Genomic DNA, 16,779 nt, shown 5'->3' with positions numbered 1-16,779 from the left:
TTGTCTAAATAGGATGAGCTCAACTCTACTAGAGATCTCGAGATGCCGCCTGATGTGGCTAAAGTATGGCACCTCACTTGTTGTTTTTATTTCTCTGGTTATTTCTTTGTTCCTTTTCATCCTCAACATCCGTAACTTTGTCTTTCCAGCTGATACTGAGCTGATGCGTCTGCAGAGACACATTTAGAAAGCTTTAAGTTTTTTGTTCGTTGTTCCTGTGAATGTCCATGGCTCTATTCTATATACTTTAAGGGTTGAAAGTCTATAGGGTCTAAATGAAAAAAATGTGAAACTGAGATATAACAAAAAACAGAATAAAACCATACAGATATGAAAATTTACATTTTTATTTTTACAAAGTGACAGAAGAACATCAGTATGATAAGTTTACTTGATTCTAAAGATGAAATAAACAAAGGAAGAATAAAATATTTAAACATGGACAATATTGAAATGTTTTATGTAGAAGGGGATTTAGGGACACATAGACCCCGCCCATATTTCAATGTATTCGTGTGACAAAAATGGTAGAGTTAGGAACTTAGATCCTTCAGAATATGGTGGCATATAGATTCTATTGAACTAAAAAACTTGTTATAAAATAATATATTGGCACTTTCAACCCTTCAATTACAATCGTACTACTGAAGCATTTTATACATTTCGCCAATATTGGTATGGGGATAAACAGCTCAAGCTGTATCAGCATATTGATCGGTGATATTAAATAACTGACCACAATTACAAATGCCTTAATATCCACTTCCCGTAGTGTCCAATTATTGCAAACTCCACTTATAGCTGACTGCAATTATAATTTCCGCAATATCCGTTTTTCCACATAGCCAGATCGAATGAGCGCAAAATCGTCTTTAAATAGCTGACTCAATTATAATAATTATTTCCTAGATATTCTTTTAAGATATTGTATTGATTGTGAGTCCGTGGATAAATAGTGGATCACATTTGATTGAAAATGTCATTCGATTATAAGTTCCCGGTAAAAACACATCGCAACGTATTGTCATCGTATTTATTATATTGTAATTATGTAACAGTAAATTAATAAACCCTCGCTTCTCCATCATCACGAACAGCCACGACCGTCTTTCATCTGCATCACCTATCCATCGCCAAAGTAGATTCGCACATTGGTGACAAGCGTTTGTGATTTTAATCAAGGTACCAGTAGGTTCGAGTTATTTCCGGCGTCATATTTTTGTCAAGACTTGAGTATGTTTCTTATATGTTTCAAAATAATTATTTTTTTTGTAGGTTTTGTCTGATAGTTTTATATATACTTTCTTAGTAACTGCCTTTTAAATTCCCTGATTTGAGGCGGACTTCAGCTTATATAAAAACAATAATAAAACTCTGCAAAAAGTTATTATTATGAAATAACTTTGTGGCGAATATTTAAATCTTTATTTTTTTGTACTATTTAGCTGACTTGAATACTGCCTTCTCAAACAGAAAGCTTGATGCGCTTTGCCGAGCACAAAGACTTGTGACAAGTGCAAAGAGCAAAATGCTCTTAATATTTTAAAATTACAATTTTCAGATAAAAATAGCAAAATAAATACTACAGAGTTCATTGTCCGGAGCTATTCTAACCTAGATCTTTTAAAGATGCCACGTTAGCAAATAAATAATACTGTCCCATCTGAAATGAGTTAATAAAACATTAAACTCCATATTAAATTCATTTTATTCACTGTCTTTTTTTTTATTTACGGCCATATCCAGTATTGCAGTGCCAAAAGGTAGAAGTTGGCTGTTAATATTCGATATTAAGATACGATAAAGTGCATAATTCGTAATAGATACAATTAAAAAAATATTCATCTATCTATATTTTTTTTATCTATTATATTTTGGTTTAGGCAGGGGGTAAAATGAATTGAAAAAAACTAACCATCACTAAACAACAATTAAGTACGACTGGAAAATTGTACAATACTTTTGTCGGATATTCACAGTTTACCTTCACTATGATGGTTTGGTTTTTGGCAGGGCTTAATTGATTTTTAAAAACTAACCAGCATCATCTGCATTTATTTGTATTATTAGTTCAATAAAAAAGTATAACTGATAAAGTTTAGTGTGCACTATTTTGAATTTTAATAGCCCACCTCAACCCTTCACCACTGCAGTTTTAGATAAAATAATAATTGAAAAAATATGTATTCATTATTTCTTGTGTTATTTTTATTCGAGGGGTAAATATCCAGCGCTTTTTTTAGAAGGGAAAAATAATTGTCCTGTTACTCTGAAAACAAAAATATATTATACACCTAAATTAAATTAAAATGTTGTCCAGGAATTTGTACGTATGCAGTTCGCCGTATCACACTTCATCGTGAAATGTTGTATCGGAAATATATGGTCGTATATTAATGACTGTCCAACCTCTTTGGGTCGTATAGTACTGAGATAAAATTCATGTCTAAATAATACACGGTTCTTGTAGATTTACAGGAAGACAATGGCAAACAAATTTTGAAAATAGCTGATATAGGTACTGGATTATTTGTTTAGTTAGGTTAGCAACTAATAAAATTGAAACATTATTGTCTGCAATGCTCTATGAACAATGCGTATTTTTTTCATCTCGGTGCTATAGAGATGACCGTGTAGTACAGTGGTTCGCATGTGCGGCCACCATCGTCATTTTCAGTATTTTATTTAATTAACTGGGCTAACGTTAAATAATATGTGTTATTGGATATGAGTCATGACCAAGTACTTAAAAACCATTTTAATAATACCACGGTTGAAAAATTTTGGTGGAAGTCATACGTTGATTAAGAATCAAGTCAATTCAAAGAATTGGCAATAATTGTTTTATTAATATTGTCGATTTTTCCTACTCCTGTATACTGTGAAAGACCATTCAGTGTAATGCACTGACATTGACAAAACAAATAGGTATCGAAGCTAGTTGACAGATGTAAGCTTAGAAGCAGCCATGCGTCTCGCATTGGAAAAAAAGGATATTGATGAATTTCCATTTGCATTATTTTTGAATAAATAGATCTGCACTAAAATGTTCAAATGTATTTTATTAAATGGACCCTGGAATACACCCTCCACCACCCACCGTGTCTGTACAGCCGTGGATTTTTAGATTTGCCGTGGACACCAGACGTTTATTACAATTCACATGTAACCAGAATAACCATATAAAAAAATTTACACGTCTGCCATTTTTGTTTTTATATTAGATATCTTGTCCAATGTATATATATTTTTTAAATTTAGTATATCTATAAACACATTGTCTTATGAATGTTTTAGTTTTACACGAAAGATGATTTATTCTAAATTAAATGTCATATTATGCATTACATTACATGAAAGATGCAATATGAATATGCGTATTATAGTTTTTAAATTTATTTCCATACTTACTCGTCCGTAGCAATGGCTTGATATATGCCAAACAATATAAACTACTTTATCTTCAAATAGAATGGTTGATATGCTTACGCGGTGGTAAATAATACATTAGTTACACACCTACATAGGGTAGGTTAGTTTCATCTCATAAATAAGGCGATGATCCCTCGATTGTGTTTCATTCAGCTAAATTTATAAATCGCTTCTACCCCTAGGGACCAGTCTAGTCTATTGAACGTCATATTGAATTAATGTCATTGGAAAATTACTTTCGCCAACAGCAATGGAATAAATTTTCGTCTATCTGCGTGGAATTTTTAAAATATTCACAAGTATGATAGAGAAATATACCTATGATTTAGTATACAGTATTCATCATCGTCATCATCAGCCTGAATCTATCCACTGCTGGATGAAGGCCTCTTCAAGCTGTTTCCACTTCTCTCGGTCCTGTGAATTGCGTTGCCACGTACTTTATCATTTCATCGATCCAGGTCTACCTTGCGGACGTTTTGTACTTCTTGGATACCACTGGATGACTAGATTTGTCCAATGATTGTCTCTTCTTTGAGCTATGTGTCCAGCCCATCTCTATTTAAGGCTTTTAATAAACTCTATTACATCGCAAACCCTTGTCTGCTTCCTTATCCACTCATTCCTCTTTTTGTCCTTTCGCGTTACGCCCAGAATGCACCTCTCCATACCACGTTGTGCTACTCTACTCAAAAATAATAATGTAAGTATTATTATTATATACAGTATTATATAATAATAATAGTTACATTATTATCTTTGATTTAATTTTAGTTCAAAAGGTTGTAAAAGCATGAATATAAGTAGGTAATGAATATATTATTTAATATTGTTTACCACAATATAATTACGTTTTCGACAATGTTTTCGATTATGAAAATATATTTATTTGAACACACGACTTATAAAGACACTTATAAAGAAATTAAATCAAAGATATTATTAGGCATGATTTGAGTTAGGTACTCCATTTTCACCCGTCAGAAGTTAGTGGGAGAACAAACAACTGATGCTCCCGATTTCTAAAATAGTTATCAGGGACACGCCAGAGTTCTAATAATTTACACCACGTATAAGTCGATAAAAATACGTGTCCAAATACTTATATCTTCTAGCATTTAAACTACAGTATGTAATCATACATAAGAGAAAGCCACGGATAGTATCCATATAACCTCAAATAAAGGAGTCTCAAAAATTTATTTTGAACTCGCTGTCGTTGAAGGTCGTGTTTCAACTGATGCGGGGCCCAAACAATCGACCCACTCTAACTATGACACGTTGAGCTACTCATATTTTTTTTAGATTTGTCTTATATTGAGGGTCTCTTTTCACATGAATACATGAGCACTGGTAGCACATATTAATTGAACACTTTATGCTTAATACATTGGACGCTAAAGACGCACCTGGCGCGTAACGATTAGGTGGCCAATCGATATAATTAGCATGATATTTAAATTTGGTGATTAAAAACTAATAGCAGTCAATGTGTTAAGAGACAATGGGAGGTCACTTTTGAAGACAATATTCAAGCATCCAAATGCGCTCCATGCCAGTTTATGTGATCAATTTCATTTATTGTAATAATTAATATCAAATTATGAATTTATTAAGTACTTCTATTTATTAACTTTAATAACTGAAATATTGCATAATTAATATAAAAAAAACTTTGTTTTTAAAACCACTATATTATTTTATTGTGACAGCTGATAAAATTTTCAAATATTTCTTGTTTGTTTTCTCTCATGGAGAAGCCAAGCAGAAGACAGTTTTTAAATTCACTCTAATTAAAAGTAAACAAAAATATTATGATAGTAAACACAACATATTATATTATAACAATTAATTGAATAATTTTTGTCGAAATTTTACAAAATATACATACCTACCGTAAACTATTAAGACGATACATCAGTGAAACAGCAAATAATTTTCAACTACAGGCGCGACGAAATTTTGGACTCGCTGGCATTCGGAGAGCGAACGTCGAGGTGTATATACGTCAATTTGTTTCGCGATGGCGACGGGGGTATTAATTCTCAAATCGTGTAAAGATGACTAAAAACGTTACCCATTTACTTGAAAAAGAAAACATGTCAATGAATATATTATTATTGTTACTAATAGAACAACAAACAGAACATTAAATGGACGCATGTTGGATTTATATGACCAATTATATTTCGTTCGGCATGCGTCATTTGCACCCGCGACCCGCAATCCGCGCATCGCCTAGCCACGATCTTTTTAGACCATGCCTCAATTGAGGTATAGCCTTAATCACAGCCAGTAAATTTTTCACAGCATTTTATTGTTTGTCCTTGTATTTAAAATGTTATTTTAACCTAAGTCCTTCAGACAGCTAATTATTCAAATTAATACATCCCAATATTCAAAGAGGTCAAAGGACGGGTAAAGAGTACGGGGAGAAATAATAATGCTAATGAATATTGCTGTGATGTTAACATCACTTTGAACATTGTTGATAATCGGTACGCAGTTTAATTTAACCCGAATAGTAAAATATGATTTTGTATAATGTAGGAAAGGATAGACGGCAAAAATGTTTACCTACGTAGAACGAGTGAATTCCAACCTTTTCACGACATGGAACACTTCTTAACGGCCCACGTGCTCGTCGTAGGTCAAAATTGAGTTTTTATTGTATTTTCAAACCATGATCCTGGACACTCCTTAAACGTTGTAGATAATCTATTTATATAATTTTGAAGCGTTATTATCCTTTATAGTTATTTTAAACATTTGATGACTGCATAAAGTATTTTTGTTACATAAAATAGTATTCTTTTAAACCTCTTGCTCTAATGTTTTAGAATATAGTCATATTTCGGTACATAACTGTGCAGTGGTGTTAAGATTTTTTACATTTATTAATTTTTAAACGCATTTATAAAACCATTAGTATAATTTATTTCGAGATAATTTTTGTAAAATATTCACGATAAAAAATTATATTGATAATCTCTGTGATCCCAAATTTGACAAGAATTAGGCATTTTATTATTTAAAAAATCGGCAAGATTAACATATTTGACGATGATTCTAAAGATATTTATTATAAGTTATGTTTTTGACCATTCAAGTGTGATAAACATCTTATGAATAATGATTGCTTTATAATAATTATTGACCTAAGAATAAGGTAGTGTTTTTTTGAAATACGCCATTTCTTTTGTCATTCCCCAGTGGTTAAGCTACAGCATACAGCCGTAGCAAACACGCGCGGAAACATGTTCTTACTCCCTTTCTAGACAAAATAAATATAAAGGATAATAAGGTTTCAAAATTATATAAATAGATTATCTACAACGTTTAAGGTATGTCCAGGATCATGCTTTGAAAATAGAACAAAAGCTCCATTTTGACCTACGCTGAGCATGTCCCCATGATAAAATTTTTGAGACACACTTGTTATATTATGTTCAGCAACAGGAATTCTTACCAACTGCCTCCGATCTTCGCGTGGTCCAATTTAAAGTATTTTTCTGTTATAACACTCAATGAGTACTAATCTTCAGTTAGTTTATTAGTCAAATCTCAAAGTATAATATACATGACGTTATAAATGGAGAAGAATTACTCAGGTTCAACCAAATCGCTTCGGATGTTGATATACACCACCAATGACATTAATATGAACGAACCATCTGGAAAAAAAAATGACACCTCACTTTTTTCTCGGGTCTGCCGAATGGCATAATCTGTTCTAACGCCATTACAATAAAGGTGATATTGCTATAAATTCCCGATGCTTTTTGTCGGTCTGCCGAATGGTTCGGTTTGAACGGGTTTGCTCAAATGAACATTGACACTAGAAACACTGTTCTAACGCCATTACAATAAAGGTCATATTGATATAAATTCCCGATGCGTGATATTGCATAATGAAAATTGCGTGACGTCTACCTATACACGTGCAAATGTCGCTAAGCGCAAATTTACTTACTAGCTACTGTATTGAGTGCGTTGTCCATTAATAATGTCATTGTAAATCACATACATGTGGATGATTATAGGTGGAGGTTGTTTTATAAATTCTTAAAATAGGGTCCACTTAGCTCATTCGGTGTGCTTCCATGCTTTATAATTTATATATATTTTTTTTATAATTTTGTACCTTTTACTTTACTTTTCATACTGTTTATTTTTTTTAATAATTTATTTTTTCTTTACACTCTTTCTTTGTTTTTAAATATCATATGAACGTCTTAAATTTTGAATTTGTAATGTTAACGGTATGTTAAAAAAAATGAATTTGAATTTGAAATAAATTTGTAAGTAGTTAAGTTTGAATAAGTTGAATGTTCCGAGTTAAATGATAATTATATTATAATTAAACATACATAATTTCGAAAACACTTCTGAGAAAATATATTATAACCAATAGAAAAAATCTTTTTGAAAAAAGTAAGACACCCAGCAGGAATCGAACCTGCATTTCTCGGGTATCGCACCCACGCACATAGTCCACTATGCTAAATAAGCCATACTTAATTACGACAAATTTTAACTATTGGCATTTTAATACTCACTGATGCGCTTTCCAAATTGACCCACTATTTGGCGATCGGCTACGATACGTCGCAGTTGACATTTTTTAGTTTACTTATATGTGACTAGAACAGATTAATGATAAAAGTGTACGAAAATATTTCTTTTTATAAGAATTTACATGATTTATGAAGGAAATAAATAAAATTATGTGGCATACTTTAAAATTGCTCGCGGCACTCCGGTTGGGAATTACTGGAGAACCTGAGTAATCGATTAAATAACTTACCAGAATATCTTGTATAACAATTTCGTTATAGTGAAACCAAATATGTTTTCCTTCTACTACCCGTCACGTATTCACATCCTTTCGAGTGTATACTGCGGCGTAAAAAACAAGAGGTACTCTTCAAAGGTGTGCTAAGAGCTTCCCAGAATTACTTACCAATACCCTGGATGATGTGAATGTGGCATGCTCTAAATTGCACAGGTTACTTAAATGAATAGAGGTCTTCTTTTGCCCTATGCTGCCGCAAATATTAATAGCCGATCGGCCCAATTAAACAATCTGATAGGATGTAACACGTCATATAAGCATGGGTGCCTAAGAACCAAATTATGCCCGGTGTTCTGGTTTGAATTCTGTTTGTATAAACTAAATATACTACTCTATCTTAAAAATAATGGCCTAGTATTGTGTTTGGCTGACTACATAAAATTGGTGAGTAGAATATCTTTCCATAGTTAAAGCAGGTCTAGTTTGATACGGAAAGGCGTAAAATGTCAAATTGAATAATATAAAATTATACATTATGCAATCAAATGAATATAATTATTCATGGCTTAGTTGCACATGTTATAATCATCAGTGGAGAAGGGTGACTTTTGGAAAGAGGTAGGCTGTGGAGATCTGATAAAAAGAACACACTTGTCAGGTACCTATACTTACGAGAAATAAGAAGATAATACGATATTACTACTAATGAATAGGTATACACTAATGACAACGACACACTAATTTAATGAAACTTCAAAAACTCACCGATGACAAAAAATTCAGCAATCAGTTTAAATTAAGTACGTATTTTTTTTAAACATTTATACACATCAAAAATCATTAGAAAAAAGTTATTTTTATTTTTAAAAACTATCTAGTCTATATTTATTAATATTCGATTAAGCACCATAGAACTTATTTTTTTAAATTATTAATTATTTAGTTTTAAGCTCTGCGATCAGAGCTTATCTTAGTTCATACAATTCGATGGACTGGGAGGGGCTACGACTAGAGAAAGTAAAATCCATATGAAAAAATTGAGAATTATTTGAAACATAATCCAACCTTTATTAACGTCAAGACAAATGGCGCGCTGTGGTATATTTTTTAAAACCTCTGCAGATTATTTAGTTACTATATGTGTAATACATTCTTACACATACGGCATCTCTCGTTGGCAAAATAAATTATTTTATAGAATATATAATCAAGTGATTATATAATTAAGTCAATATGCAATTAAAAAATATTTTTCTTAAGAAGGTAGGCTTCAAATAATCGCGTAGTATGGAGTCTTCGCCACTGATAATCATATTATATATATAACTAATTAGGTGAATATGAAATTACAGTGGAAAATAATTTGAAAAGTGTAAGTTTTCTACAAATTAACCTTAAATGCGTACCTACTTAATCAGTTAACCAGAAGTCAATTTTAGGTTTAATTTCATCTATCTCTAAAGAAAATGGTATTTTTTATATCTTTGAATTTTTCCCTATTTACAGAACGATTTTTAAAATATAATTATGCAAGATACTTACATAGTCGCTTTTTCGTCAACTTGCGTATACAATATTATATACACCCTCTACAAAATATTTTCATACGGGAAATTGAGTATAAAACATGTCGTTTTTATGACCTGTCGTAACATGGAAATATTAAACAATACTAACGGATATATATTTCACAGTCTATAATTGAATTTTCCATTTTAATATTTGTATCATTGTTAACTGTTTAATTTATCGACCTTTTTAGTTTTTTTTACAATACTAATACGTAAAAATATAAAGGATTTATGAAGTATTTTATTACCGAGTGGTAGAAAGATATTTATTATTTCACGAACACCTACCTATATCACAAACAATAGCAATGGACGCAATAAAAAAATCCTGTTTCATAACAAATTTTATGACAATAATTAATCCAGAGGGTTATAGCGGACCCTTTTTTGACTTCCTCCTCTCCAGCTCCACTCCAGGACCTAATACTTGCTCCAAATCCGCTCCAGGATCTGTTCCGCCCGGGTAAAAAGTTTTAAGTGGTATTATATGTATACAGAGGTTAAAAAATAAAAAATAAGTAGTTTTAAAATAAGGTTTATTATTTGTCCTCTTCATAATTAACTCTATTAAACAAAATTTCCGACAGCAAATCGTAGCTGTTTCTTCTCTCAAAAAAATGAGGTTATTTATCACTCGGCAATCTTGTCGTATTTTAAATCATTCCAGTGTTGCAAAGTGTCAGATATAATATTTTCCTTGGATTTTAGTACGAAAATTGAATAAAAAAAAAGTATTCGGAGCAGTGGAGCACTACAATTTTACGGTGCTCCGGGTAAAACCCCATTGCTCCACTGCTCCTTGCTACTGCTCCGAGTTCCACTCTAACGTTCTGATAATAATCAGCTGATTTGTTTTGTAGCAGTATAAAAGAGATTATCGCATTGACTTATAATGTCGTGGGTTTCGGTTTCAAATCCCGGATATAGCAAATTCATATGTAGTTTTTCAATGTGAGTATGAACCTAATAATTTGAGTAAGTGACTCACACCTATTTTTCGTAAATATAACCTCCTCTCCCTATAATACGATCTTCTTAGGATCAAACATCGTAAAAAATTGAGGTTATAGAACATACATAATTTGAAAACACTTCAGATATAATATACATCCTAAAAAAATCACATTTGACAAAAATACGACGCCCAACAGGATTTGAACCCGTATATTCACTGGTATCGCACCAATACGCTATAAACAATTAATCTACGGGCCTCTTACTTAATTACGATACTTGAAACTAGTAGGTCCTTACATGAAATGCATAATATCAAATTGCGTTATTTCTTGACTATCGGTTTTTGTGTTTTAAATCAAGGAATCAAAAATGTGATTTTTTTCTAGTCGCAATAATTTTATATCTGAGGTGTGTTCAATATCTTGAGAATTATTTGTTGAATAAAAGAGATGGTTTATTAAAAATAGAGGTTAATTATGTTTATTTTTTACTTCGAATTTTGAAAACATACACGACAGTTCTGAGTTTAAGAGCCTTATCTCACGTAAACATTCTTAGTACAAACGAGACAGTACAAATACCAATGGTAAACAGAATACGATATTTCTATCTAGTTCTGTCACATGATCATACTTGAAAGAAACTTAAAGAAGAAGAAGATATACTCGAAATATACCGCTATAATACTTAAGGGGGGACATGCTCGTCGATGGTCAAAATTGAGTTTTTATTGTATTTTCAAACCATGATCCTGGACACTCTTTAAACGTTGTAGATAATCTATTTATATAATTTTGAAGCCTTATTATCCTTTATAGTTATTTTAAACATTTTATGACTGCATAAAGTATTTTTGTTACATAAAATAGTATTCTTTTAAACCTCTCGCTCTAATGTTTTAGAATATAGTCATATTTTGGTACATAACTGTGCAGTGGTGTTAAGATTTTTTACATTTATTAATTTTTAAACGCATTTATAAAACCATTAGCATAATTTATTACGAGATAATTTTTGTAAAATATTCACGATAAAAAATTATATTGATAATCTCTGTGATCCCAAATTTGGCAAGAATTAGGCATTTTATTATTCAAAAAATCGGCAAGATTAACACATTTGAAGATGATTCTAAAGATATTTATTATAAGCTATGTCTTCGACCATTTAAGTGTGATAAACATCTTATGAATAATGATTGCTTTATAATAATTATTGACCTAAGAATAAGGTAGTGTTTTTTTGAAATACGCCATTTCTTTTGTCATTCCCCAGTGGTTAAGCTACGACATACGGCCGTAGCCATAAATTGACAAACTATAATTGAAGTAGGGAGTAAAATGATATTGACGCGCGTATTTGAACATGTACCGTTTAAAAAAAAATAAAAAATAAATCGGTTAGGTACATGTTCAAACACGCGCGTTAACATAATTTTACTCCCTACTTTAATTATAGTTTGTCAATTTATGGCTACGGCCGTATGTTGTAGCTTAACCACTAGGGAATGACAAAAGAAATGGCGTATTTAAAAAAAACACTACCTTATTCTTAGGTCAATAATTATTATAAAACAATCATTATTCATAAAATGTTTATCACACTTGAATGGTCAAGGACATAGCTTATAATAAATATCTTTAGAATCATCTTCAAATGTGTTAATCTTGCCGATTTTTTGAATAGTAAAATGTCTAATTCTTGTCAAATTTGGGATCACAGAGATTATCAATATAATTTTTTATCGTGAATATTTTACAAAAATTATCTCGAAATAAATTATACTAATGGTTTTATAAATGCGTTTAAAAATTAATAAATGTAAAAAATCCTAACACCACTGCACAGTTATGTACCGAAATATGACTATATTCTAAAACATTAGAGCGAGAGGTTTAAAAGAATACTATTTTATGTAACAAAAATACTTTATGCAGTCATCAAATGTTTAAAATAACCATAAAGGATAATAAGGCTTCAAAATTATATAAATAGATTATCTACAACGTTTAAGGAGTGTCCAGGATCATGGTTTGAAAATACAATAAAAACTCAATTTTGACCTTCGACGAGCATGTCCCCCCTTAATTACTTTGCAATATGTACAAAACTTATAAACATTTAATTTCTTTTCAGGGATGTTTGTGAAAGGATTCGGGCGCTATCAGCTTTGCCTCCATTTTGTGTCCCGAACTACCACAGGATTTTCGACAGCATATCGGTAAGAAAATAGTAAATAGTAAATAAAAACAATTAATATAACAATCAATAACCTATACATGCCTACAGTAGCAACCCACCATTTATAATATTAAATATTTAAAAGTAATTGGTAAAGCAAATTGTTAATATACACAATTTGAAAACATTTTATGCATATACACACTAGAAAAAATCATTTTGTAGAAACAATACGACACCCGACGGGACTTGAACCTGTATCTGCTGGATTCACGCCAGTATGTTAAATTATGTGTGGTTAATAAACATTCACAGCGTCACAAACACTAATAACACAAGTGACGAAATAGATCGCCGGACACCCTCGCCAACAGGTGCTATTTTGGTATCCAAATGCTTTTAAAGAACAATGCACTCTCAAGGAAAACAAAACTCCCATACGTCCAGTATATATTAATGCATAGATCAGAGTGATGAGAGAAATATGGATATCTTTGAGAGGAGAATTTTGAAAGGATTCTTTGGGGCTGTTCACGAAAGTGGGATTTGGAGGTCACGATATAATGAGGAGTATGAAAATACAGATCATGCGCAGAATCGGTCACGTGCATAGACTATTGGAGGATACATCAGTAAGGCAAGAGAACACCTGGATGGTCGAAATCGAGGTGCCTGGACTGCCCAAGAAGAGATTAAAGAATGCTTTGTTAAAGCAACTAGACAGTAGCGGCACTGGGTCTTCCAGGATGGAGGGAGTTTTTGAAGGAGGCTAAGAACCGCCAAGGGTTGTAACGCCATTCATGATGATGAATAAACATTATTGATGTTTCTATTTTCTCACGTTGGTATCGATTAACTACAGACAGGCCAAAATTTATCACAAAAACTCTCAAATAATATACCAGACAGAAGTCGGAAAAATGTTATTTTGTTGTTTCAACTTCTCTCCCTCTAAAACAAATTGTGATACCTATATTATATTATATTAGCTTAACCATACATGCCTGTGAGTGGTAGGTACTCCTTCGAGCTCATCGCTCGTGATTAATGACTACCAATTTGCGAAAATCGACGCATTTATATTATATTTTCTGGCATTACACATTAATAACTCTCTCGCACGATCGCAACTCGAATACTGCAGTTCAGTATGGAACTCCCACCATACTATTCATGTCAACAGATTGGAACAAGTGTTACTATCTTATAATATTAAATGTAATGTACCCAGAGTAAATATTCGTCCTCACATTTTCTCAATCCTATATATTCATACATATAAAACCAATCTAGGTTAAAATTGTCTAGTGGCTCGACTCTGAAGAACCTTAAATAGTTACAGTGATCGAGTGGATCCATTTTGTTCGCTTGCCTCTTTCAAATTAAGTTGCTCCAAAATCCATGATTAAATTGTACCTGGTTTTACTTTTTTATTGTATTTTTTTTATTACAACGTTTTTCTTAGCTCGTATTCTTATTTTTCCGGTGGTTCTTTGTCCAGTGGTTTTTTGTCCGGTACAAATCTTGCAATCGATTTTCGACTAACTTCCCGATGAGCTAGACATTTGAAACTTTTAGAATATATCAGAACACAAACCCAATGCATTCTTTTAATACTTTTAGCCATCTTTAAGTAGAATTGAATTCATTTTCAGTTAATTCTGTTTTGTATGAAAAGTTGTTTCGAAAGAAATCCGTAATCTAATCCACTATTATTGGTTGCTAGGAGTCTGGGGTCCTAGCAACAAAATTATTAATATATACGTGCGTTACTATGGAAATCAATATCACATGACAAAATGAAATTTCAGTATTATTTCTATCAAGTACAATTTTTTTTTGATCGTTTAAGCTAGTCAAGTCAAGTTTATATGATTCAACAGAATATTTAAAAACGTTGTACTCGTATATAAAAAGCTCTTTTTATCTTGTAATTTATCTTTTCTTATGTTGCCTATCTTTACTAGAGATTTACTTTCTTATGTTTTTTGTATTTTGTTTTTGTATTTTTCTTATGATTACCTACTACTCAAGTGTTTTTATTTCTTTTTTAACCATTTTCAATAACTCTCCAATTATATTCTTTACAGATTACTAAATATGTGTCATAATTTAATTTGAATTATTATGCTTTCTGTATTCGCCTGTTATTGGGACCATCACATATTATTTTATTCAAAATTATAATTATACTTATTCTCTGTGTTAAAGTATTTTTATTACATAACATAGTATTCTTTTAAACCTCTCGCTCTAATGTTTTAGAATATAGTCATATTTCGGTACATGAATGTGAAGTGGTGTTAAGATTTTTTACATTTATTAATTTTTAAACGTATTTATAAAACCATTAATATAATTTATGACGAGATAATTTTAGTAAAATATTCACGATAAAAAATTATATTGATAATCTCTGTGATCCCAAATTTGACAAGAATTAGGCATTTTATTATTCAAAAAATCGGCAAGATTAACACATTTGAAGATAATTCTAAAGATACTTATTATAAGCTTTGTCTTTGACAATTCAAGTTTGATAAACATTATTCGAATATTGATTGCTTTATGATAATTATTGACCTAAGAATAAGGTAGTGTTTTTCTGAAATACGCCATTTCATTTGTCATTCCCCACAAGTTAAGCTACAACATACGACCGTAGCCATAAATTGACAAACTATAATTAAAGTAGGGAGTAAAATTATGTTAAAGCGCGTGTTTGAAAGAACAGACAAAAGACTTTCAACATATACAGACTTCCCATAACGTACGTTAAAACAAAAACTTAGCGTAGACAAAACAGAGCTATGGAACAGCCGATGCATAACGTCACCATAGGATCAATACACGGAACTCAGAAATAATGGGAACTGAAATACCTAACGGGTAAGGAGAAGCAGTCAACTGATCTCGAGTAAGGAAGAATACGGGTTAAATTTAAAGAAGTGTCAAGAATACGTCATACGTCGAATACTGATAACTCCTCTTGGTTTATGCACCGACGCTCATTTAATATTGGTGTATTACACATACTATTGCACTCTATAATGCGTGGTTTATTTTCGTAGGACACTCACACATTCAAAACTCTGCGTTAACATTTACTGTATTGGTATATAGCCAATCAGAATTCTATTTATTACCTGTTTTGTAGACCAAAAACATATGTATTTTAAACATAATCATTACTACTACTCTTCCCAAGATTCAGGAAGATAAAAACATTATACAAACTCATACAGATACACAGCATTAAGCAAAGTTTGGTACATAAAAAGATTCATACTATGGAAAGACGACGTTCGTCCATGTGATGACAACACCAGCTCAAGTAGTGTGACATGTCATCAACGACTACCCAATATTAGAAAAGGAGTCATGGCCTCTTGGAGCTCTGTGTAGACAATGCAATAAATACTTCATTAACTACAAAATTCTCACGAAATACTAAACAATAAAAGAACACAGAAACACTACACAGAATATTAAATTTAATTTTGGCCATTACAATAAAATAAAATGGAGTTTATAAGTTTTTTTTTATATTCCTCTTGGTTGTAGTCCTGATGGTGAATAAAGTGGCTAATAACAAGTTCTTTGTATTATAATTATTTTTTTTCCAATTGCTAGAGTAGACATCTAGGCGAAATCTTATGTAGAGGCAAAAAACACTCATGGTGTTGCCATGACATTTTTTTATGTAACCTTATCTCATGAATATTTTGTAGAAGAATATGCGAAAAGATACAAAATACGATGTATATAAAAATAACTTAGCAAGTTTGTCATATTTTTTTTTCACTCGCAGGATTGTATACAGAAATTTTCGCCTTCATAAAA

General features: G+C 31.5%; 1 protein-coding gene across 1 annotated transcript in view; it reads left to right on the top strand.

Moving 5' to 3' along the window:
* The window catches only part of Gyc32E (Guanylyl cyclase at 32E), a 243,396-nt gene that overhangs the window by 114,621 nt on the left and 111,996 nt on the right, over positions 1 to 16,779 (top strand). The window contains exon 8 of the mRNA XM_085949885.1: positions 12,892 to 12,976. Within this exon, the coding sequence (XP_085806011.1) occupies positions 12,892 to 12,976 (85 nt within the window). The remainder of the gene's footprint in view (positions 1 to 12,891; positions 12,977 to 16,779) is intronic.

This window comes from Rhyacophila brunnea, unplaced genomic scaffold (genome assembly GCF_057557595.1).
Source record: "Rhyacophila brunnea isolate RB1 unplaced genomic scaffold, BYU_Rbru_1.0 scaffold_22, whole genome shotgun sequence".
Taxonomy (NCBI): domain Eukaryota; kingdom Metazoa; phylum Arthropoda; class Insecta; order Trichoptera; family Rhyacophilidae; genus Rhyacophila; species Rhyacophila brunnea.
Note: the sequence above shows the minus strand (reverse complement) of the source record. Positions and strands in the feature narration are given on the sequence as shown.